General features: G+C 42.9%; 1 protein-coding gene across 5 annotated transcripts in view; it reads left to right on the top strand.

The window, feature by feature from the left end:
* LOC124039856 (cullin-2) overlaps positions 1-24,691 on the top strand; it is a 45,926-nt gene that overhangs the window by 2,635 nt on the left and 18,600 nt on the right. For all 5 annotated transcript variants that reach the window (XM_046356329.1, XM_046356327.1, XM_046356328.1 and 2 more), the window contains exons 3-8: positions 4,609-4,711; positions 4,910-5,004; positions 6,716-6,821; positions 16,099-16,181; positions 17,454-17,550; positions 24,083-24,193. In XM_046356329.1, coding sequence (XP_046212285.1) covers positions 4,609-4,711; positions 4,910-5,004; positions 6,716-6,821; positions 16,099-16,181; positions 17,454-17,550; positions 24,083-24,193 — 595 coding nt within the window. The remainder of the gene's footprint in view (positions 1-4,608; positions 4,712-4,909; positions 5,005-6,715; positions 6,822-16,098; positions 16,182-17,453; positions 17,551-24,082; positions 24,194-24,691) is intronic.

Here is a 24,691-nt window from a genome sequence, read left to right as displayed (position 1 = left end):
GTAGTATCACATTTTTCATTTCATTTCATTACAGCACAACGGTTTGATTTGTTTGATCGTAGCTAGCTACATAGCTAGCTACATAGCCGTCTGTGTATCAAAGATAATTGTGTAGTCTAGAGCGATTTTCTAGGTTAGCTAGCCAGCTATTGTCGTTCTTTTAACGTAATCAACAGTGCTAGCTAGCCAGCTAGCCCCCGAATAGCAGCACTGTAGAAACTACTACACTCAACGGAACGACTTGATTAGTGTAGTGTCAACAACGCAGCCACTGTCAGCTAGCCTACAAAGTCAACAACGCAGCCACTGCCAGCTAGCCTACTTCAGCAGTACTGTATCATGTTTAATAATTTTAGTCAATAAGATTCTTGCTACGTAAGCTTAACTTTCTGAACATTCGAGACGTGTAGTCCACTTGTCATTCCAATCTCCTTGCATTAGCGTAGCCTCTTCTGTAGCCTGTCAACTATGTGTCTGTCTATCCCTGTTCTCTCCTCTCTGCACAGACCATACAAACGCTCCACACCGCGTGGCCGCTGCCACCCTAATCTGGTGGTCCCAGCGCGCACGACCCACGTGGAGTTCCAGGTCTCCGGTAGCCTCTGGAACTGCCCATCTGCAGCCAACAAGGCAGAGTTCATCTCAGCCTATGCCTCCCTCCAGTCCCTCGACTTCTTGGCACTGACAGAAACATGGATCACCACAGATAACACTGCTACTCCTACTGCTCTCTCTTCGCCCGCCCACGTGTTCTCGCACACCCCGAGAGCTTCTGGTCAGCGGGGTGGTGGCATAGGGATCCTTATCTCTCCCATGTGGTCATTCTCTCTTTCTCCCCTTACCCATCTGTCTATCGCCTCCTTTGAATTTCATGCTGTCACAGTTACCAGCCCTTTCAAGCTTAACATCCTTATCATTTATCGCCCTCCAGGTCCCCTCGGAGAGTTCATCAATGAGCTTGATGCCTTGATAAGCTCCTTTCCTGAGGACGGCTCACCTCTCACAGTTCTGGGTGACTTTAACCTCCCCACGTCTACCTTTGACTCATTCCTCTCTGCCTCCTTCTTTCCACTCCTCTCCTCTTTTGACCTCACCCTCTCACCTTCCCCCTACTCACAAGGCAGGCAATACGCTCGACCTCATCTTTACTAGATGCTGTTCTTCCACTAACCTCATTGCAACTCCCCTCCAAGTCTCCGACCACTACCTTGTATCCTTTTCCCTCTCGCTCTCATCCAACACTTCCCACACTGCCCCTACTCGGATGGTATCGCGCCGTCCCAACCTTCGCTCTCTCTCCCCCGCTACTCTCTCCTCTTCCATCCTATCATCTCTTCCCTCTGCTCAAACCTTCTCCAACCTATCTTCTGATTCTGCCTCCTCAACCCTCCTCTCCTCCCTTTCTGCATCCTTTGACTCTCTATGTCCCCTATCTTCCAGGCCGGCTCGGTCCTCCCCTCCCGCTCCGTGGCTTGACGACTCAATGCGAGCTCACAGAACAGGGCTCCGGAAGGCCGAGCAGAAATGGAGGAAAACTCGCCTCCCTGCGGACCTGGCATCCTTTCACTCCCTCCTCTCTACATTTTCCTCCTCTGTCTCTGCTGCTAAAGCCACTTTCTACCACTCTAAATTCCAAGCATCTGCCTCTAACCCTAGGAAGCTCTTTGCCACATTCTCCTCCCTCCTGAATCCTCCTCCCCCTCCCCCCTCCTCCCTCTCTGCAGATGACTTCGTCAACCATTTTGAAAAGAAGATCGACGACATCCGATCCTCGTTTGCTAAGTCAAACAACACCGCTGGTTCTGCTCACACTGCCCTACCCTGTGCTCTGACCTCTTTCTCCCCTCTCTCTCCAGATGAAATCTCGCGTCTTGTGACGGCCGGCCGCCCAACAACCTGCCCGCTCGACCCTATCCCCTCCTCTCTTCTCCAGACCATTTCCGGAGACCTTCTCCCTTACCTCACCTCGCTCATCAACTTATCCCTGACCGCTGGCTACGTCCCTTCCGTCTTCAAGAGAGCGAGAGTTGCACCCCTTCTGAAAAAACCTACACTCGATCCCTCCGATGTCAACAACTACAGACCAGTATCCCTTCTTTCTTTTCTCTCCAAAACTCTTGAACGTGCCGTCCTTGGTCAGCTCTCCCGCTATCTCTCTCAGAATGACCTTCTTGATCCAAATCAGTCAGGTTTCAAGACTAGTCATTCAACTGAGACTGCTCTTCTCTGTATCACGGAGGCGCTCCGCACCGCTAAAGCTAACTCTCTCTCCTCTGCTCTCATCCTTCTTGACCTATCGGCTGCCTTCGATACTGTGAACCATCAGATCCTCCTCTCCACCCTCTCCGAGTTGGGCATCTCCGGCGCGGCCCACGCTTGGATTGCGTCCTACCTGACAGGTCGCTCCTACCAGGTGGCGTGGCGAGAATCTGTCTCCTCACCACGCGCTCTCACCACTGGTGTCCCCCAGGGCTCTGTTCTAGGCCCTCTCCTATTCTCGCTATACACCAAGTCACTTGGCTCTGTCATAACCTCACATGGTCTCTCCTATCATTGCTATGCAGACGACACACAATTAATCTTCTCCTTTCCCCCTTCTGATGACCAGGTGGCGAATCGCATCTCTGCATGTCTGGCAGACATATCAGTGTGGATGACGGATCACCACCTCAAGCTGAACTTCGGCAAGACGGAGCTGCTCTTCCTCCCGGGAAGGACTGCCCGTTCCATGATCTCGCCATCACGGTTGACAACTCCATTGTGTCCTCCTCCCAGAGCGCTAAGAACCTTGGCGTGATCCTGGACAACAAACTGTCGTTCTCAACTAACATCAAGGCGGTGGCCCGTTCCTGTAGGTTCATGCTCTACAACATCCGCAGAGTACGACCCTGCCTCACACAGGAAGCGGCGCAGGTCCTAATCCAGGCACTTGTCATCTCCCGTCTGGATTACTGCAACTCGCTGTTGGCTGGGCTCCCTGCCTGTGCCATTAAACCCCTACAACTCATCCAGAACGCCGCAGCCCGTCTAGTGTTCAACCTTCCCAAGTTCTCTCACGTCACCCCGCTCCTCCGCTCTCTCCACTGGCTTCCAGTTGAAGCTCGCATCCGCTACAAGACCATGGTGCTTGCCTACGGAGCTGTGAGGGGAACGGCACCTCAGTACCTCCAGGCTCTGATCAGGCCCTACACCCAAATAAGGGCACTGCGTTCATCCACCTCTGGCCTGCTCGCCTCCCTACCACTGAGGAAGTACAGTTCCCGCTCAGCTCAGTCAAAACTGTTCGCTGCTCTGGCTCCCCAATGGTGGAACAAACTCCCTCACGACGCCAGGACAGCGGAGTCAATCACCACCTTCCGGAGACACCTGAAACCCCACCTCTTTAAGGAATACCTAGGATAGGATAAAGTAATCCTTCTCACCCCCCTCCCCCCTTAAAATATTTAGATGCACTATTGTAAAGTGGTTGTTCCACTGGATGTCATAAGGTGAATGCACCAATTTGTAAGTCGCTCTGGATAAGAGCGTCTGCTAAATGACTTAAATGTAAATGTAAAATGTAGTGCACACAAAAAGGGTACTTTTTCGGTTACGTTTTCATATACCAAATAAAAATCTAAAGTTCAATGTGTTTCCATCGCATTTTAAACTCAGCCGATAGTTTTGTCACAAACATTTGCCTTAAATAGCTACTGTACCTACTCTGGTCTTGGCACCTGCACTCTAACCAACAGCTCACAGATACAGTGCCGGTAGGCTGTTCGGGGTCTCTAGTCTACATTAGATTATTATGGATAAGAGCGAGAGTATTTGTCAAACTGCAGTCAATAATCAATCATGTCACCAGAATGAGACCCTCGGTATTTATTGGATAGAAGGAGCAAGATCACCGTGCACTTTCACTACCCTGTGAAGTTCACCATAATTTATTTAATCCGTAGCCTAATAAACTGCATGGTTTCCAGAGTTGTAGGAGGAGGACCACAAACCATATCATCGCAAGACTCCAAATTTGCTTTAATATGGTGGTTATTATATCAATATTTGTGCATAAAGGCGTTTCCACTGCCATTTCCTGCATAATTAATATCCCGTCACAAAAAGATCACACCACGTCGGATGAACAAATTACACCAAAACTTCCTGTTTCCATCACAGCTGTCGTGATTTTTTTTAATACGATATGGTTTGGTGATATGGTTACTTGCATTAAATTGTGGTTGGAAACGTGGTTGGTGTCCAGTATAAAGAATGTTAGAGGTAGTTTTGCAAGCCAATGCTAACTAGTATTAGCGCAATGGCCGGAGGTCTATGGGTATCTGCTAGCACATACTCATAGACTTCCAGCCATTGCACTAACATTAGTTAGCATCGGCTTGCAAAATGTCCTCCAAGTTCCTTCATACTGGACACAGAGACCTAAACATGGTATCCACAAGTTAATCTGACTCTGTGGAAGTACATATCCCAAAGTATCCCTTTAAGGTTTAACTTTAGGAAATTCTCAAGTTCACTTAATGATTTTCCAGTAGAAAATAAATTGTCTGCATGATTTTTCTTCCTCAGTGTTACAGATGAATGTGTTGGACTCCTTTACTCTAAAATCAGTGACATCTATGCCTTGTGTGTTGCATACCCAGAGCCTTTGGGTGAAAGATTGTACACAGAGACCAAGGTATTCTTGGAGAACCATGTCAGACAGTTGTACAAGGTAAATACGTTTCATCATTTGGGGAAAATATATTAGATCTGTTATCTACTGAATGTTAGTTCATAATGCCATTTTCACACAATTGACTAATTTCCCATTGCTCAGCTTCGGATAGCCTAATAGTTGTATTTGTTGTCTGCTTGTCATTGAAGTGCCAAGGTAATAAACTGATATTGGGTCTCTAATCTGTAATTTCAGAAAGTTCTGGAGTCTGAGGAGAAGGTTTTAGTGATGTACCACAGATACTGGGAGGAGTACAGCAAGGGAGCAGATTACATGGATTGCTTGTACAGGTAATGTTAGGGATGTGCATCTTTTTCTGTCTCGGTGATTCGATACGTATTAATTTGGTTTGATTAGAGAGATTCGATGCGCTAACATTTATACATGAATTTTCCATTCTAACTAAAAGTCTGCTGCTGATATAGCTCATGAGCTGGGCCTCTCCGAGCTGGATCTGTCTGAGCTGACTTGTGTGTGCGTCCGTGCGCGCACTATGTCGGCACCTGAGCTTAGCCATAAGAGAGAGGCATCTACCACACGACTATCAGATTGGGGCGGTGGGGGGCAAGCTAGCCTTTGTTTATTGTATTGTCACCCCACTTTGGTTCTGAAATCACTATCACCCACTAATTAACTTGTCATTTTTGCAGATTGTATTTGAGCTAGTAATGTTTCAATATTTATAATTTACAATCTAACTATGCCATAACCAATGAATACATAGCACAATTTTGGATTTTTACCCCCATCTCAAAATCAAATGGTTTTAAGTTTTTCCTGAGTGTCTTTTCTTTTCCTCTTGTTTTGGCCATGCAGTGCGCCTCACAAAAGTTATTGCTGTCCTCCATATGAAATTATCAACTTTACCTATATATATATAAAAAAAGACCAAATACACTGTTTGTTTAAAGCAAAACTACCAAAACTATTGCTGATGGTGAACCAGAACAAACAAATTAAAATCTATTGCAAGCCCCTTTGAGCAAGTATAGCCAGAGGAGAGTTGTCTCCAATAGCTTACTTTTGTTCCAGTAAAACAACATTTTCAATAGCGCATATATGCAAATGACTTAGGTTGCCACTCAACTAATACAGTGTAATTTTAGCAAGCCATTTTAGCATTTGAATGCTGAATGTGCCGCACAGATGTCCAAGATCAGGAACAAGCTGCCTAACTCGTGAAGCTGGGCACAGCGGGCAGTTTGATGAGACAAAATGACTTGTAGATCAATGACTGTCAACACAGTTACATGCAGTTCGACACTGGAGGATGCATCAGTAGTCAAAAGTTGAGGTGTTTTAGAGGGATGTAACGATTCACCGATACGCATCGGTCCCGGTTCAAATGTTTAATATATGAGGGGATCCCAAACCGATCCAAATGTACTGCTATTGGGTAGCTGGTGCTTATCCCTCAGCCAATTCTAATTTCTGATATAGTCTGAGATTGGCACCATGTGTAAAGAACACTGCCGCTTTAAGATATTTACAGATATTTCATATGTCACATTGGCAGATGTTTTGGGAAATTAACTCAGTAACAGCTTTGGATAATCAGCATTTCTTACAAGAAGCTCCTTTCAACCATTTTTTAAGAGTCATTTAGCATGTTGTCATCCCAGGATTTTGTATATATGAACTTGAGTTCATATCTCTTCTCATCACTGTCTGTCCTGCTAATGCCAAATAGACAGCACAGCTGTGAAAACAACTTGTCATGTAGAATGTAGATAGAGCCCGGGTCAGATCAGTCTGATGACAGCCTTCAGAGCTAGCCTGTCTGTCTGCCTGACTGTATCTGTCTGCGTTCTCTCTCTGTGGTCTGATTGGCCCTTGGATCTTGGACAGTCACACACTAGTGAATCTGTATTGTGTTATGGGTTGCCCATAGCTAGCTAGTCTTACCAATACTTTGGGACAACTCTAGATTAATAACAGACCTGTTTGTTATTTTAATATTATGTTGTGTTATGCTCTTTCTCTCCCTTCTCTCTAATATAGGTACCTCAACACACAGTTCATCAAGAAGAACAAACTGACAGAGGCAGACTTGCAGTATGGCTACGGAGGGGTTGACATGAACGAACCACTTATGGAGATAGGAGAGGTAAGTCTCCAATCATATCTCATTACTTACCTTTATCCAACCTATTAGTTCCACCACCCACACATGCAATGACATCTCCTGGTTTCAATGATGTTTCTAGAGACAATATCTCTCTCTTCATCACTCAATACCTAGGTTTATCTCCACTGTATTCACATCCTACCATACCTTTGTCTGCACATTATACCTTGATGCTATTTTATCGCCCCCAGAAACCTCCTTTTACTCTCTGTTCCAGACGTTCTAGACGACTAATTCTTTTTGCTTTTAGCCGCACCCTTATTCTACTCCTCCTATGTTCCTCTGGCGATGTAGAGGTGAATCCAGGCCCTGCAGTGCCTAGCTCCACTCCTATTCCCCAGGCACTCTCTTTTGACGACTTCTGTAACCGTAATAGCCTTGGTTTCATGCATGTTAACATTAGAAGCCTCCTCCCTAAGTTTGTTCTATTCACTGCTTTAGCACACTGCCAACCCGGATGTTCTAGCTGTGTCTGAATCCTGGCTTAGGAAGACCACCAAAAATTCTGAAATTTTAATTCCAAACTACAACATTTTCAGACAAGATAGAACTGCCAAAGGGGGCGGTGTTGCAATCTACTGCAAAGATAGCCTGCAGAGTTCTGTCCTACTATCCAGGTCTGTACCCAAACAATTTGAACTTCTACTTTTAAAAATCCACCACTCTAAAAACAAGTCTTTCACCGTTGCCGCCTGCTATAGACCACCCTCTGCCCCCAGCTGTGCTCTGGACACCATATGTGAACTGATTGCCCCCCATCTATCTTCAGAGCTCGTGCTGCTAGGCGACCTAAACTGGAACATGCTTACACCCCAGCCATCCTACAATCTAAACTTGATGCCCTCAATCTCACACAAATTATCAATGAACATACCAGGTACCTCCCCAAAGCCTTAAACACTTCCCCTCTAAATACACCTCTGCTGTCTTCAACCAAGATCTCAGCGATCACTGCCTCATTGCCTGCATCCGTAATGGGTCAGCGGTCAAACGACCTCCACTCATCACTGTAAAACGCTCCCTGAAACACTTCAGCGAGCAGGCCTTTCTAATCGACCTGGCCGGGGTATCCTGGAAGGATATTGATCTCATCCTGTCAGTAGAGGATGCCTGGATATTTAAAAAAATGCCTTCCTAACCATCTTAAATAAACATGCCCCATTCAGGAAATGTAGAACCAGGAACTGATATAGCCCTTGGTTCTCCCCAGACCTGACTGCCCTTAACCAACACAAAAACATCCTATGGCGTTCTGCATTAGCATCGAACAGCCCCCGTGATATGCAGCTGTTCAGGGAAGCTAGAAACCATTATACACAGGCAGTTAGAAAAGCCAAGGCTAGCTTTTTCATGCAGAAATTTGCTTCATGCAACACTAACTCAAAAAAGTTCTGGGACACTGTAAAGTCCATGGAGAATAAGAACACCTCCTCCCAGCTGCCCACTGCGCCGAAGATAGGAAACACTCACTGTCAGGACCCGGTTATGAACCCGGGTCTCCGGAGTTAGAAACAGTCACTTAACCAACTGAGCCATGAATAGTCGGCAGAACCCAGAAGATGAGGCAGACACAACAGTACTTGAGACGGTGTATTTAATGAAGTAAAAAGTGAAGTTCTTCAGGAAAACATGTAACTCCACAACCTCAACAGGAATTCCACAAGAACTAAGGTAATCCTCCAAGACAAAAAGGTAAATCCACAAGGTGGAAGGAATAGCACAAAAAGCCTTAAAAGATACTCAAAAAACAAACAAACAAGAACAAAAAAAACAGAATTCCACAAGAGAGTCCACCGGGATCTACAAGAGTTCACAGAGTACTAGGGCTGGGTGCTAACATACAAACACAGAGCACAGAACTGAGGAAAACAAAGGGTTTAAATACAATCAGGGGAAACGAGGCACAGGTGCAAATAATAATGGGGATCAAGGGAAAACAAAAGGTCAAAAGGCACAATGGGGGCATGTAGTGACCAAAAACCGGAACAACCCTGGCCAAATCCTGACAGTCACCACTGATAAATCCACCATAATTGAGAATTTCAATAAGCATTTTTCTACGGCTAGCCATGCTTTCCACCTGGCTACTCCTACCCCGGTCAACAGCACTGCACCCTCAACAGCAACTCGCCCAAGCCTTCCCCATTTCTCCTTCTCCCAAATCCGTTCAGCTGATGTTCTGAAAGAGCTGCAAAATCTGGACCCCTACAAATCAGCCGGGCTAGACAATCTGGACCCTTTCTTTCTAAAATTATCTGCCGAAATTGTTGCCACCCCTATTACTAGCCTGTTCAACCTCTCTTTCGTGTCGTCTGAGATTCCCAAAAATTGGAAAACAGCTGCGGTCATCCCCCTCTTCAAAGGGGGGGACACTCTTGACCCAAACTGCTACAGACCTATATCTATCCTACCATGCCTCTCTAAGGACTTCGAAAGCCAAGTCAACAAAAAGATTACTGACCATTTCGAATCTCACCATACCTTCTCTGCTATGCAATCTGGTTTCAGAGCTGGTCATGGGTGCACCTCAGCCACGCTCAAGGTCCTAAACGATATCTTAACCGCCATCGATAAGAAACATTAATGTGCAGCCGTATTCATTGATCTTGCCAAGGCTTTCGACTCTGTCAATCACCACATCCTCATCGGCAGACTCGACAGCCTTGGTTTCTCAAATGATTGCCTCGCCTGGTTCACCAACTACTTCTCTGATAGAGTTCAGTGTGTCAAATCGGAGAGTCTGCTGTCCGGACTTCTGGCAGTCTCTATGGGAGTGCCACAGGGTTCAATTCTTGGACCGACTCTCTTCTCTGTATACATCAATGAGGTCGCTCTTGCTGCAGGTGAGTCTCTGATCCACCTCTACGCAGACGACACCATTCTGTATACTTCTGGCCCTTCTTTGGACACTGTGTTAACAACCCTCCAGGCAAGCTTCAATGCCATACAACTCTCCTTCCGTGGCCTCCAATTGCTCTTAAATACAAGTAAAACTAAATGCATGCTCTTCAACCGATCGCTACCTGCACCTACCCGCCTGTCCAACATCACTGCTCTGGACGGCTCTGACTTAGAATACGTGGACATCTACAAATACTTAGGTGTCTGGTTAGACTGTAAACTCTCCTTCCAGACCCATATCAAACATGTCCAATCCAAAGATAAATCTAGAATTGGCTTCCTATTTCGCAACAAAGCATCCTTCACTCATGCTGCCAAACATACCCTTGTAAACCTGACCATCCTACCAATCCTCGACTTTGGCAATGTCATTTACAAAATAGCCTCCAATACCCTACTCAACAAATTGGATGCAGTCTATCACAGTGCAATCCATTTTGTCACCAAAGCCCCATATTACTACCCGCCATTGCGACCTGTACGCTCTCGTTGGCTGGCCCTCGCTTCATACTCGTCGCCAAACCCACTGGCTCCATGTCATCTACAAGACCCTGCTAGGTAAAGTCCCCCCTTATCTCAGCTCGCTGGTCACCATAGCATCTCCCACCTGTAGCACACGCTCCAGCAGGTATATCTCTCTAGTCACCCCCAAAACCAATTCTTTCTTTGGCCGCCTCTCCTTCCAGTTCTCTGCTGCCAATGACTGGAACGAACTACAAAAATCTCTGAAACTGGAAACACTTATCTCCCTCACTAGCTTTAAGCACCAACTGTTAGAGCATCTTACAGATTACTGCACCTGTACATAGCCCACCTATAATTTAGCCCAAACAACTACCTCTTTCCCAACTGTATTTAATTTATTTATTTATTTTGCTCCTTTGCACCCCATTATTTTTATTCTTACTTTGCACATTCTTCCATTGCAAAACTACCATTCCAGTGTTTTACTTGCTATATTGTATTTACTTTGCCACCATGGCCTTTTTTGCCTTTTTTACCTCCCTTCTCACCTCATTTGCTCACATTGTATATAGACTTGTTTATACTATATTATTGACTGTATGTTTGTTTTACTCCATGTGTAACTCTGTGTCTTTGTATCTGTCGAACTGCTTTGCTTTATCTTGGCCAGGTCGCAATTGAAATGAGAACTTGTTCTCAACTTGCCTACCTGGTTAAATAAAGGTGAAATAAAAATAAAATAAAAAACAATCTCAGTTATCCAGTACAAATGTCACAATATATCAGTTTCAAATCAAATTGTATTTGTCACATGCGCCAAATACAACAGCCATTAACCAACAATGCAATTTTAAGAAATATAAGTGTTAAAGTATTTACTCAAATAAACTCAAGTAAAAAATGTATAAATGAAAAAAAGATATTAAAGCCCAACATTAAAATGACAGTAGTGAGCCTATATACAGGGGGTACCGTTACAGAGTCAATGTGCGGGGGCACCAGTTAGTGGAGTTAATTGAGGTAATATGTGCGTGTAGGTAGAGGTAAAGTGACTATGCATGGATAATAAACAGGAGTAGCAGTAGTGGGACAATGCAATTTTATCAGCTGTTCAGGAGTCTTATTATGGCTTGGGGCTAGAAGCTGTTAAGAATTCTTTTGGACCTAGACTTGGCGCTCCGGTACCGCTTGCCGTGCACTAGCAGAGAGAACAGTGTACAGTGGTTGCTCAACTAAAAGTTTTGAGATTATGCTGTGGGATTTAGAGGTAATTTGTGGTTTAGTACGGTACCCTGCTTCACTGCTTCATTGCTCCAGACCAGCGCAAGGGGGAGTTAGAGCACTGATCATGCTTTTGGGTCCCAAGGCGCTACTGTGTCTCTACCTGACAATGAATGGGTGACATAAACCAAATAGAAACTAATAATTATGCACGACTTCAATTCTCTAAATGTAATTATTGGCAAAGAGCCATATAGATATTTTGCAATGGCACATGGTTTATGAATTGACATGCAATTTTCCATTCCTCCTGAACAATAGTGTAAGAATTGCCATTCCTCTGTCCTGCACACACACACCCCCAAAAAATACACTTATCCCCCAAAATACACTTATTTTTTTGTTTCTACTTGATCAGAACAAGCTGTAACTGGACTGGAGCATATTACTTACTAAAAATGACATGAAAAACGCACATTTGTAAATCCCAAACTCTAAAAGTAATTGGAAAGATAGATAGTAATTGGATAGATAGATACATGTCACTTATTTGTGACATTGTGGTTCCAATAAAGAATGTAAACAAGATGCTGTGTTTTTATTTACAGTAGTGATGGACAGCTGGAGGCATTTTGAAAACAGGTTTTCAAACTCTTGTTTTTCACTGTAGTACTGTATCTGGTGTATATCCCATCATGCAAACAATGTTTCCTATTAGGACAATAGACTCTTCACAGCCCGGCTACTGTAGGTGTGAAAATCCCCCAATTTGCAATGACGTCATCGATGCACTTATTGATGAAGCCTGTGACTGATGCCATCGGAAGAATCCAGAAACATTTTACAGTCTGTTTTAGCAAAACAGTCCTGTAGCGTAGCAGGATTCAGGAGGTTAGAGATATGGCCAGATTTGCCAAATGGAGGGCGATCGAGAGCTTGAGTTTGTCTTCATTTGTTTGCACATGTAACATGCTGGTAGAGATGTAAGTTTAACTGCATTAAAGTCCCCGTCCACTAGGAGGGCCTCCCCTGGATGAGCATTTTCTTATTTGCTTATGGTCTTATACAAGAGGTGAAACAAGGATCGGACCAATATGCAGCGTGGTATGTGTCCATGGTTTTTAATGTGAAAAACTGAACATGAACACGTATACAAAATAACAAAGTGAAATGGCAACGAAACAGTCCCGTGTGGCACAGACACAGGAGACAATCACCCACAAGATACCGAAAAAATATGGCTGCCTAAATATGGTTCCCAATCAGAGACAATGATAAACACCTGCCTATGATTGAGAACCAATCCAGGCAACCATAGACTTACATAAATACCTAGAACAACCCCATAAATCTTCAAAAACCCCTAGACTAGACAAAATACATAAATCCCCCATGTCACAACCTGACCTAACCAAAATAATAAAGAAAACAAAGATAACTAAGGCCAGGGCGTGACAAGAAGAACGCCCAGTGCTGCTTACCTGAGATGCCATCATCACACAGTCCTTCGTAGGTGTCCGCTATGACTTCCTTTGTGTTGGAAGGTAAGGTTGAACAGTATTGGTTGTAGCCAAACTGACACTCAAAAAATGGCCAAAATGGAAGGTGGTTGATAGCAAAATTAAATCAGAAAATCTTTTTTTATTCAAAGTAAAAAAGTTGCTTTCAAAACAATTATTTTTGTTTGAAAATAAAAAAAAGTTTTGCTCTCCACAAAAAGACAAAAATTGTTTCCAGCAGCACAGTTAGTCACCAACTCTCAGGTTAACACAAAAACTGCCTAACCAGCTCTGCTAGGGCTAGTAAAATGGTTAGAGTGGTCTCATTTGTGTCTGGAAGTAGCTAGCAAGCTACCCAACGTTAGCTTAGGTGCTTGACTGCCGTTGTAAGGCCAGAACGCTCAAATCAACCCTACTCCTTGGCCCGAGTGTCCAGTATGCGGTCTGAATTTACAAATGCTCTAAATTTATGATCCAGGCACTCCAGATTGAATTTAACTAGGCAAGTCAGTTAAGAACAAATGTTTATTTACAAGGACCGCCTACTCCTTCCTCACCGTCGGGGAATTGAACCCCGGTCTCCCGTGTGCCCTGCCCGCACAACACAGGGATTTTTTAGCTAAATAGCCCAGTACTGTACTGCCACCGTCACGTTGTACAGCGTCATATTGTCCATTGCATACGATCAGAAACCCAGAGGGTTTTTCATTTTTTATGGAATATAAACACCATAATATTAATCAAAATCATTAAGCAAGTACCAGTCAAATGTTTGGACACATACTCATTCCAGGATTTTTCTATATTTTTACTATTTTCTACATTGTAGAATAATAGTGAAGACATCACAGCAATGAAATAACACATATGGAATCGGTTTAGAACAAATTATTATTTACAAGGACAGCCTACTCCTTCCTCCCGCCAGGGAATTGAACCCCGGCCTCCCGTGTACCTGCATTTTGTAGTACAAACATGGCCTGCTCTCCCTTATGTTTTATTTATTTGTATTTATTTCACCTTTATTTAACCAGGTAGGCAAGTTGAGAACAAGTTCTCATTTACAATTGCGACCTGGCCAAGATAAAGCAAAGCAGTTCGACAGATACAACGACACAGAGTTACACATGGAGTAAAACAAACATACAGTCAATAATATAGTATAAACAAGTCTATATACAATGTGAGCAAATTAGGTGAGAAGGGAGGTAAAGGCAAAAAAGGCCATGTTGGCAAAGTAAATACAATATAGCAAGTAAAACACTGGAATGGTAGTTTTGCAATGGAAGAATGTGCAAAGTAGAAATAAAAATAATGGGGTGCAAAGGAGCAAAATAAATAAATAAATTAAGTTGGGAAAGAGGTAGTTGTTTGGGCTAAATTATAGGTGGGCTATGTACAGGTGCAGTAATATGTAAGATGCTCTGACAGTTGGTGCTTAAAGCTAGTGAGGGAGATAAGTGTTTCCAGTTTCAGAGATTTTTGTAGTTCGTTCCAGTCATTGGCAGCAGAGAACTGGAAGGAGAGGCGGCCAAAGAAAGAATTGGTTTTGGGGGTGACTAGAGAGATATACCTGCTGGAGCGTGTGCTACAGGTGGGAGATGCTATGGTGACCAGCGAGCTGAGATAAGGGGGGACTTTACCTAGCAGGGTCTTGTAGATGACATGGAGCCAGTGGGTTTGGCGACGAGTATGAAGCGAGGGCCAGCCAACGAGAGCGTAAAGGTCGCAATGGTGGGTAGTATATGGGGCTTTGGTGACAAAACGGATTGCACTGTGATAGACTGCATCCAATTTGTTGAGTAGGGTATTGGAGGCTATTTTGTAAATGACATCGCCAAAGTCGAGGATTGGTAGGATGGTCAGTTTTACCAGTCAATGTAAGGATTTAATCACTTTCCCATGTATTATACTGTATGTACTGTAGGCCAAGTTTACGTGTCAGACTGCACCGTAGCCTAATAAACAAATGCAGATGGCTTATCTTCAAAATGCTTTAAATGCTTTATTATCCAAATGTAAAAGAATGTACTGTACAGTACTGTATTTCTTCATCAGCATTTGTAAGTCGCTCTGGATAAGAGCGTCTGCTAAATGACTTAAATGTAAATGTAAAATTATGCTTTTGTTAATAAATTAATGACAAAAATACTCTTTCAAAATGCAGATGTTGATTTAGTTATGGTTCCATAACAAATTACTATGGGAATAAATGTCACTGATTTACAGAAATATTGGAACAAAGTTGTCTAATGAAGGCAAGCAATTTAGAATCCTCCAATCCTCTTATGCTGTAGCCTACTCCCGACCGTCACATTGTACAATGCCATATTTTCCATTCCATCCTAACGGAAACCCTGAGGGTTTCATTTTTTGTTTTTCTCGGAATAGAAACACCATAATATTAATCAAATGAATTAAGCCAAATTTCTTAAAATCAATCCCATATACTATGTTATTACAAAAAAGGTTTTAAATTCTCTGGTCATGCCAATATGGAAGACTATCAAAGATGCCCTCTGGTGGTCAAACTAACACTAACTTGTCTGACAATTTGATAACGTGTCACAGAATGCTGCAGCAGCCCGCAAGGTGACACATCTTTTAAAGGAGCAACCACTGTAGTTACGAGACAAGGTATCACAATATACTATGATATTGATAGACATCTTCAATCACTGTCTAATCATCACAAAAACATTCTCTTTAATCTGGATATTTTCTACACAACTTAAAGAATGTAAACATCATATACACATTATGAAAACGCTTCAACTTAGTGTTTGCCATAACATTTTAATTTAACTTTTAATGACATCACAAAATAGATATATACATTTTCCATATTCCACCTCTCATTATTACCAGCATTTGGAGGATGAAATATAGTGTCCCCGTGTCCATGGTTTAATGTTCTAGTTTTGGGCTGTAAATTCTTCATAAGGCACACAAAGAAATTCCAGTTGTCCATGCTAGAGAATAAATAAATAATCTGCTGCCTTACAATTTGATGGGTGTGAGGTGTCATAAAATCCCCACATCCATCCCTACTCTCTCTGCGGGAGAGAGATAGTTCTGTAGAGCTGATACACTGTAACCTGATCCTTTGGATCCTCACAGGAGAGTCATGACAATGTGCTCATACAATTCTCCCCACTTTGTCATTTCAGCTAGCACTTGACATGTGGAGGAAGCTGATGATCGAGCCACTGCAAGCTGTCCTGATCCGGATGCTGCTGAACGAAATCAAAAAGTTGGTGCATGGTTTATATTCATGGTTCATGGTTTATGTACAGTAGGATTCAGCAGGGCTAGCCTGGGAGAAGAAATGCTTGAAGTACAGTGCATTCGATAAGTATGCAGAGCCCTTGAATTTTTCCACATTTTGTTACGTGGCAGCTAGGTTTGCAAAATTCCGGGAACTTTCAATTAATTCCCTGCTTTTCCCGAAATCCCTGGTTGGAGGATTCCAGGAATCAGGTACGAATGAGCAGGAAATCTGGATTCCTCTAACCAGGATATCTGGAAAAACAAAGGAATTTATTGAAAGTTTCTGGAATTTTGCAATCATAGTTGCAGCCTTATTATAAAAAAATAGATTTTTTTTAAAGTCCCGCATCAATCTGTACCCCATAATGACAAAGCCAAAACTGTTTTTTTTAGAATGCTCCGAAACAGGATTGTGTCGAGGCACAGATCTGGGGAAGGGTACAAAAAAATGTCTGCAGCATTCAAGGTCCCTAAGAAAACAGTGCCCTCCATCATTCTTAAATGGAAGAAGTTTAGAACCACCAAGCCTCTTCCTAGAGCTGGCCGCCCGGCCAAAACGGAGCAATCGGAGAAGGGCCTTAGTCAGGGAGGTGACCAAGAACCCGAGCTCCAGAGTTCCTCTGTGGAGATGGGAGAACCTTTCAGAAGGATAACCATCCCTGCCAATCAGGCCTTTGTGGTAGAGTGTTCAGACGGAAGCCACTCCTTAGTTAAAGGCACATGACAGCCTGCTTGGACTTTGCCTAAAGACTCTCAGACCTAGCCTGATTGCGAAGAGTCACACCTGGAAACCTGGCACTATCCCTACAGTGAAGCATGGTGGTGGCATCATCATGCTGTGGGGTTGTTTTTCAGCGGCAGGAACTGGGAGACTCGTCAGGCTTGAGGAAAAGATGAATGAAGCAAAGTACAGAGAAATCCTTGATGAAAACCTGCTCCAGAGCGCTCAGGACTGAATGCACTGTAGGTCTAAAATGTCCAGTGCTCCTATTTAGCGGCTTGTGATTGTCATAATGACTTGATCTCTGGGTTTGTTTCTGTGAAGGTAAAGGATGAACATTCGCTCTGTTCTGACAGTACCTATTACTGTGTTATAGCAGGCTAATACAGTTCAGGGTTACTGTTAGGCTGCTTTGATATGTCATTTAAAACCACAAGTCACCTTTTACTCATTTATTTACATTCTCTAGCTAGGCACAGGTTAATGCTCAACAGAAATAGTATCACTAATAGAGCTTGTGTTCTTCTCTTCCAGTGACCGGTGTGGCGAAGACCCAAATCAGAAAGTAATCCATGGGGTTATCAACTCCTTTGTTCATGTTGAACAGTACAAGAAAAAGTTTCCTCTGAAGGTAAGCAGCTGTGCTCTGTTGGAATCTAATAATAATAATTTATTTAACTTTTTCAGAAAATGATCTAAAAGTGCATAGGAAGCAAAACAAACAGCACCTTTTAAATTGAGATGGTAGAGATGGAGGTTGAATGTCTCCATTTGGCTTCAGATGAAAGGCTGGGAGTTAAGATTGGTAACTTCTGCAGAGCGTTGGTGCGTTGATGGTACAAGCGGAGAGAGAAAAAAAGACGTTGCTTCACCAATGCACCACATCTGCTTCCCCGACGGTCAGTTCCTCCATAGGACCCGCTCCTCTGTAGGTACTGGCCCTCCATTGCAGAACATGTAGCACCCACCTGGGTGAGGCCACAGGTGCTGAAAAGCGTATGAAAAGGCAGTGGTTAAGAACAGTCCCTGAGGCTATTTTGCCATCTCTGCAGTACTTGTTGTAATTCTTCCTGACAGATGAAAAAATAAAGCTTGAGCTGCATCATTTGAATCCAAACTGTTGAGCTTGAAAAACGCTGCAGCACACATACCGTTGCACCTGGCACCAACTATCATACCCCGTTCAAAGGCACTTAAATATTTTGTTCTGCCCATTCACCCTCTGAATGGCACACATTCTCAATTGCCTCAAGGTTTAAATATCCTTCTTTATCCTAGCTTCTGCCCTTCATCTACAGTGACTGAAGTGGATTTAACAAGTGACATCAATAAGGGATCTTAGCTTTCACCTGGTCAGTCTGTCATTAAAAGAGCAGGTGTTTTTGACCTCAACCCCGTCGAACACCTTTGGGATGAATTGGAACGCCGACTGCAAGCCAGGCCTAATGTATGTATGTATATACAGTGGGGCAAAAAAGTATTTAGTCAGCCACCAATTGTGCAAGTTCTCCCACTTAAAAAGATGAGAGGCCTGTAATTTTCATCATAGGTACACTTCAACTATGACAGACAAGTTGCTTGTACCAGACAACAAAATCTGGAAAATCACATTGTAGGATTTTTAATGAATTTATTTGCAAATTATGGTGAAAAATAAGTATTTGGTCACCTACAAACAAGAAAGATTTCTTCTTTAAGAGGCTCCTCTGTCCTCCACTCGTTACCTGTATTATTCGCACCTGTTTGAATTTGTTATCAGTATAAAAGACACCTGTCCTCAAACAGTCACACTCCAAACTCCACTATGGCCAAGACCAAAGAGCTGTCAAAGAACACAAGAAACAAAATTGTAGACCTGCACCAGGCTGGGAAGACTGAATCTGCAATAGGTAAACAGCTTGGTTTGAAGAAATCAACTGTGGGAGCAATTATTAGGAAATGGAAGACATACAAGACCACTGATAATCTCCCTTGATCTGGGGCTCCACGCAAGATCTCACCCCGTGGGGTAAAAAGGATCACAAGAACGGTGAGCAAAAATCCCAGAACCACACGGGGGGACCTAGTGAATGACCTGCAGAGAGCTGGGACCAAAGTAACAAAGCCTACCATCAGTAACACACTATGCCGCCAGGGACTCAAATCCTGCAGTGCCAGACGTGTCCCCCTTGCTTAAGCCAGTACATGCCCGTCTGAAGTTTGCTAGAGAGCATTTGGATGATCCAAAAGAAGATTGGGAGAATGTCATATGGTCAGATGAAACCAAAATATAACATTTTGGTAAAAACTCAACTCGTCATGTTTGAAGGACAAAGAATGCTGGGTTTCATCCAAAGAACACCATACCTACTGTGAAGCATGGGGGTGGAAACATCATGCTTTGGGGCTGTTTTTCTGCAAAGGGACCAGGATGACTTATCTGTGTAAAGGAAAGAATGAATGGGGCCATGTATCGTGAGATTTTGAGTGAAAAACCTCCTTCCATCAGCAAGGACACACCGCCCGGGCAACGAAGGAGTGTCTTTGTAAGAAGCATTTCAAGGTCCTGGAGTGGCCTAGCCAGTATATATATATATATATATATATATATATATATATATATATATATATATATATAGTAACAGTTAAAAATGTTGGACACACCTACTCATTCAAGGGTTTTTCTTTATTTTTACTATTGTCTACACTGTAGAATAATGGTGAAGACATCAAAACTATGAAATAACAATAACACATGGAATCATGTAGTAAGCAAAAAAGTGTTAGACAAATCAAAATCATTTTATATTTGAGATTCTTCAAAGTAGCCACTCTTTGCCTTGATGACAGCTTTGCACACACTTGGCATTATATCAACCAGCTTCATGAGGTAGTCACCTGGAATGGATTTCAATTAACATTTCAATGTGCCTTCTTAAAAGTTTGTGGAGTTTCTTTCCTTCTTAATGCGTTTTAGCCAATCAGTTGTGTTGTGACAAGGTCGGTGTGGTATACAGAAGAATGCCCTATTTGGTAAAAGATCAAGTCCATATTATGGAAAGAACAGCTCAAATAAGCAAAGAGAAATTACAGTCCATCGTTACTTTAATACAGCCTTTCTTAAAGTACGGGTCGCTACCCAAAGTGGGTCACAACATGTCAGAGTATATTTATTATTATTGAATTAATTACTGGAATTGATATGGCCAAGTGCATCTGTGCTCTCTCTGTTCAGTGCTCTCAGTAGCCGTCTCTGCTTAGCAGCCGTCTCTGCTTAGTTTGATTTGCGGTTTACCTGATCTTTTTTTCTGCAGTTTTCTTGAAGATCGCTCCGCAACACACACACAATGCAGTGCTGTCATTCAAGCCACTGTCTTGTTATACCCACTTGCCATCACCGCTGTCATGAAATGGACTCATGCTAGCCACAAGTTCTGACTGAGCTCAATTGTCATGAAACGCATATACAGCGATGAGTTTCTCTCTCTTTCATATAAACGAGGAGCGCCCACGATGTGTTTTGTACGGGGAAGTAATGAGTCTCTCATAACAAACAAATTAATAAAATGACACGTCCTGACCAAACATCCACAGCATGATGGTAAACCCAGGGAGTTCTTTCAGAACAGGGCAGAATGCTTCAGGAAACAGTGCTTCGACAGTGAGTTAGTCAGCTAGCAAGGCATTGTTGTCATTTTATAACAGTTGATGATAAGCGGAAATAAGGAAGTACTAACTAACTCATAGTAGTAAATGTCAGTATCTCTTTCAAACAATCCCCTGGCCTTGTACACAGCTAATAGCTAACATTCGCCAAAGCAAGCTAGCTACTGATAGTGCAACCCTAGCAACAGTACAGATGAAGATGAACAATGACCAGACCTACTGTACATCTTACTGTAGAAATGATTGTTGAAAACAAGTCTAGGTTGGAACTGTTAAAATACAATAATACGTTTTGTTGAACTGGTATAATACGTTTGAACTGAACTGGTATAGCCTGATTGAAGCAAGATGCTTTTTGAGGCAAACACACTCACACAGTTCTGGGTAGCTCATCTACAGCAGGAAGCGGTCTCCTACCTGACTGAGAAAGCAGTAGATGTTCTGGTCCAATTTGGCACCACATACCTATGCGAGTCAGGGTTCTCAACTTTGACATACTTAAAAAACAAGTATTGAAACATTTTCAAGGCTGTTCATGACCTCAGTGTTGCACTGTCAAAAACAGAGCCCAGAATATAGACATGCTCTCATTAGGACTGTGTGTGTGTGTGTGTTTTCTAGTCTACATCTGTGTGATGTGATAAATCAGTTTATTCCAGTTCAGAATGAAGATGATTTATTGTATTTTAACAGCAACAGTTCCAACCTAGGCAGATATGTAAGAGTGTTTTTAATGGGGAAAATAAATCATTAATATATATTTAATTGTTATTTGTTTTTGTCTATATTGTTTGTTTTTGTCTATATATAAAATAGGCTACAGTGTTTATAATGAACTGACGAGGAAGTTTGAATGGCGAAAGCTTCTCTGGTGTGATGTGATCACATTGGCTGGTGTTCAAAAAACAATAAATGTGAATCCTCCGCACCCAATGTTTGTTTACAATGAAATGAATTGCTCCAGAATGCCTAATTTTTCCAATCAAATGTATTAAGTTGATTTCTGATCAGTCTAATTTGCATAAACATTGTGATTGGATGATAGCTGTGAGGGTTATCGAATCAGGATCAAATCCTCTGATCCCGAGCTCATTAATGATAGAATGTTCATATTTGAAGATTGCCGAAAGGCCTATTTCTTTGGCAAATGACAGGAGTGACGAGTGGAATGTAATAGCTGAATAGAGATGGCAACCAGGCTAGTAAACTCCTGGGTGCTCTCGCAATGGCTGCCTGGTATTGTGATGCAATAACTTCAATGGTAATGTACACTAAAAAATATATAAACACAACAAGTAAAGTTTTTGTTTCATGAGCTGAAATAAAAGATCCCAGACATTCTCCATAAGCACAAAAAGTGTATTTTCTAAAAGTTTTTGCAGAAATGTGTTTACATCGCTGTTAGTGGGATGTCAAGAAGCTGATTAAGCAGCATGGCCATTACACAGGTGCACCTTGTGCTGGGGACAATAAAAGGCCACTGTCAAATGTGCAGTTTTGTCACACAACACAATGCCGTGGATGTTTAAAGTTTTGAGGGAGCGTGCAATTAACATGCTGACAGCAGGAATGTCCACCAGAGTGATTGCCATAGGATTTAATGTTCCTTTCTCTACCATAAACCGCCTCCAACGTCGTTTTAAAGAATTTGGCAGTACATCAAGCCGGCCTCAAAACCGCAGACGGTGTGTAGTCACACCAGCCCAGGACCTCCACATCTGACTTCATCTGAGGGATCGTCTGAGACCAGCCACCCGGACAGCTGATGAAACTGTGGGTTTGCACAATCTTAGAATTACGCTACAAACTCAGAAACCGTCTCAGGGAAGCTAATCTGCGTGCTCGTAGTCCTCACCAGCATCTTGACCTGACTTCAGTTTGGCGTCGTAACCAAATTAATTTGGGGAATGCTGACCTTCGATTGCTGCTGGAGAGGTATGCACTTCACAGATTAATTCTGGTTTCAACTGTACCGGGCAGTCGTGTATGACGCTGTGTGGGCGAGCGGTTTTCTGATGTCAACGTTGTGAACAGAGTGCCCCATGGTGTCTGTTGGTTTATGGTATGGGCAGGTATAAGCTACGGACAACGACCACAATTGCATTTAATCAATGTCAATTTCAATGCACAGAGATATCGTGACAAGATTCTGAGGCCCATTGTCGTGCCATTCATCTGCCGCCATCACCTCATGTTCTGGATCTGGACACAATTCCTGGAAGCTGAAAATGTCTCAGTTCTTCCATTGCCTGCATACTCGCCAGACATGTCACCCATTGAGCACGTTTGAGATGCTCTGGATCAACGTATATAGCAGTGTGTTCCAGTTCCCGCTGATTTCCAGAAACTTCGCACAGCCAGTGAAGAGGAGTGGCACAACATTCCACGCTAGTTAACGTTAGCTCACAAAACTACCTTTAACTTCTTTCATACTGGACACAGATGTTAAATGGTATCCATGAAAGTGACATTCTCAGACGATTGAGAGACTCAGTTCATGGCTTGAGTGGAGATAACTGGTCAGAGGATGTGTTTGATGGTTTGTGTAGTAGCCTAGGCTATAGGTCCAATACATTATCACCGCATGTTGGCTATGCTTGAATTGCCCAGGCAATGTTCTTCTCAGACAATTGAAAAAAAAAAAAAAAAAACACAAGGTTTTTTATCTCGCCGGTAATGAATTGATCAATTGTTGTATTGCTTGTGAGGCACAGCTGAGGGAGCATACATTGAAATACATGTTTTGTTTTTACTGGGATGATGGTGTTTGCATCTGATGGTCAGTCTCAGTGGAGGGATGTGGAGAGCAGTCTCTCACCGTTCCTCTGTTCTCCCTCCCTCCGCTGAGACTGACCAAAAAGGAGACCACTAGTTTCAGCTGATGGCAAAACTGGAGTCTCATTGCCTCATACACAAATTCATGTTCCTCTATTAGCTGCAGTTCTCGTTGTAGTGTGAATGGAAGAAAGGAAAAGCGCATTTCATGGCATATAAACGTGTTGAATAAAAACTTGAACATAAACTCACTTGTAAAAACAGCATCTCTTTGCTGTATTCGTTGACAGTCTTTCTCTAGTCATGGTTTTGAACCTTTTGAAATCTCACAAAATCAACTTTGGTGTGAATTTGAGGAAGCTGCAGATCTGGATCTAAATAATCTAAACTATCCGATTGGCCAGCGGTAGGCCGATAGGTGCACTTGATATGCTCTCTGTGCCATCCGGGTAGGCGGAGTTTGTACCTAACACATTAAATCTTTCAAAATGGGAACACTTTGCCTACCCGCACACAGCAACTGCCAACAGCGCAAGACAAATTGAGAAAGTAGGAGCATAAGGCTTTTTCTGTGTTCTTTTAAATTGAAATGTTTGGAGATTGACCAGTAGATCATGATCGACTGGTTGGTGACCCCTGGTCTACTGTAGCCATGTCCATGCCTATGCATGTGTGTACAGTTTGTGCACTCTGTGTGTTCTCTAAACTCGCTATGCAGCTTACACTCTTTTATTGTGTTTCAGTTTTATCAGGAAATCTTTGAAGGGCCATTTCTGATGAAAACGGGAGAGTATTACAAACAGGAAGCTTCCAATTTACTGCAAGAGTCCAACTGCTCACAGTATATGGAAAAGGTAAGATGGCTTTAGGTAGCCCAACTCATAGAGATCCATATAGCTATATAAAATACAGGATCTCTATGGTCTAACTGCTCACAGTAGCCTTTATGGAAAAGGTAAGATGGCTGCTGGACAGGACATGTATTGCTGTTCACTCCCCTCCCTTGTTATCTGCTGCTCTCTGTGGGCTGAACATAATAAGCTACACCCTGGTCATTTAGAAATCAAATTACTCCCGTTTCAACCATCCTAATGTTATTTCTTTGACTTTTTGTGCATATAATCCAAGGGCCTTAGAGCAGTCTGTTGTGACCATAAGGAATGCATATGTTACATCAGAAAGATGCTCGAGGCAATCCGTTGAGGCTTTTAGAAAATATTGATTTAGTTCATGTGATTTGCCATGGCTGCTAATTGGTTTCGAGTATTGTTGCTGTGCATTTATCGTGTTGTTGGTGTTATACTATTGGAGGCCTCAGTGACTCTCCGAGGAGACTCGCTACCAGCTGTGGC

The sequence above is a fragment of the Oncorhynchus gorbuscha genome, linkage group LG07 (assembly GCF_021184085.1).
Source record: "Oncorhynchus gorbuscha isolate QuinsamMale2020 ecotype Even-year linkage group LG07, OgorEven_v1.0, whole genome shotgun sequence".
Taxonomy (NCBI): Eukaryota; Metazoa; Chordata; class Actinopteri; order Salmoniformes; family Salmonidae; genus Oncorhynchus; species Oncorhynchus gorbuscha.
This window is presented reverse-complemented; position numbering and strand designations above follow the sequence as displayed.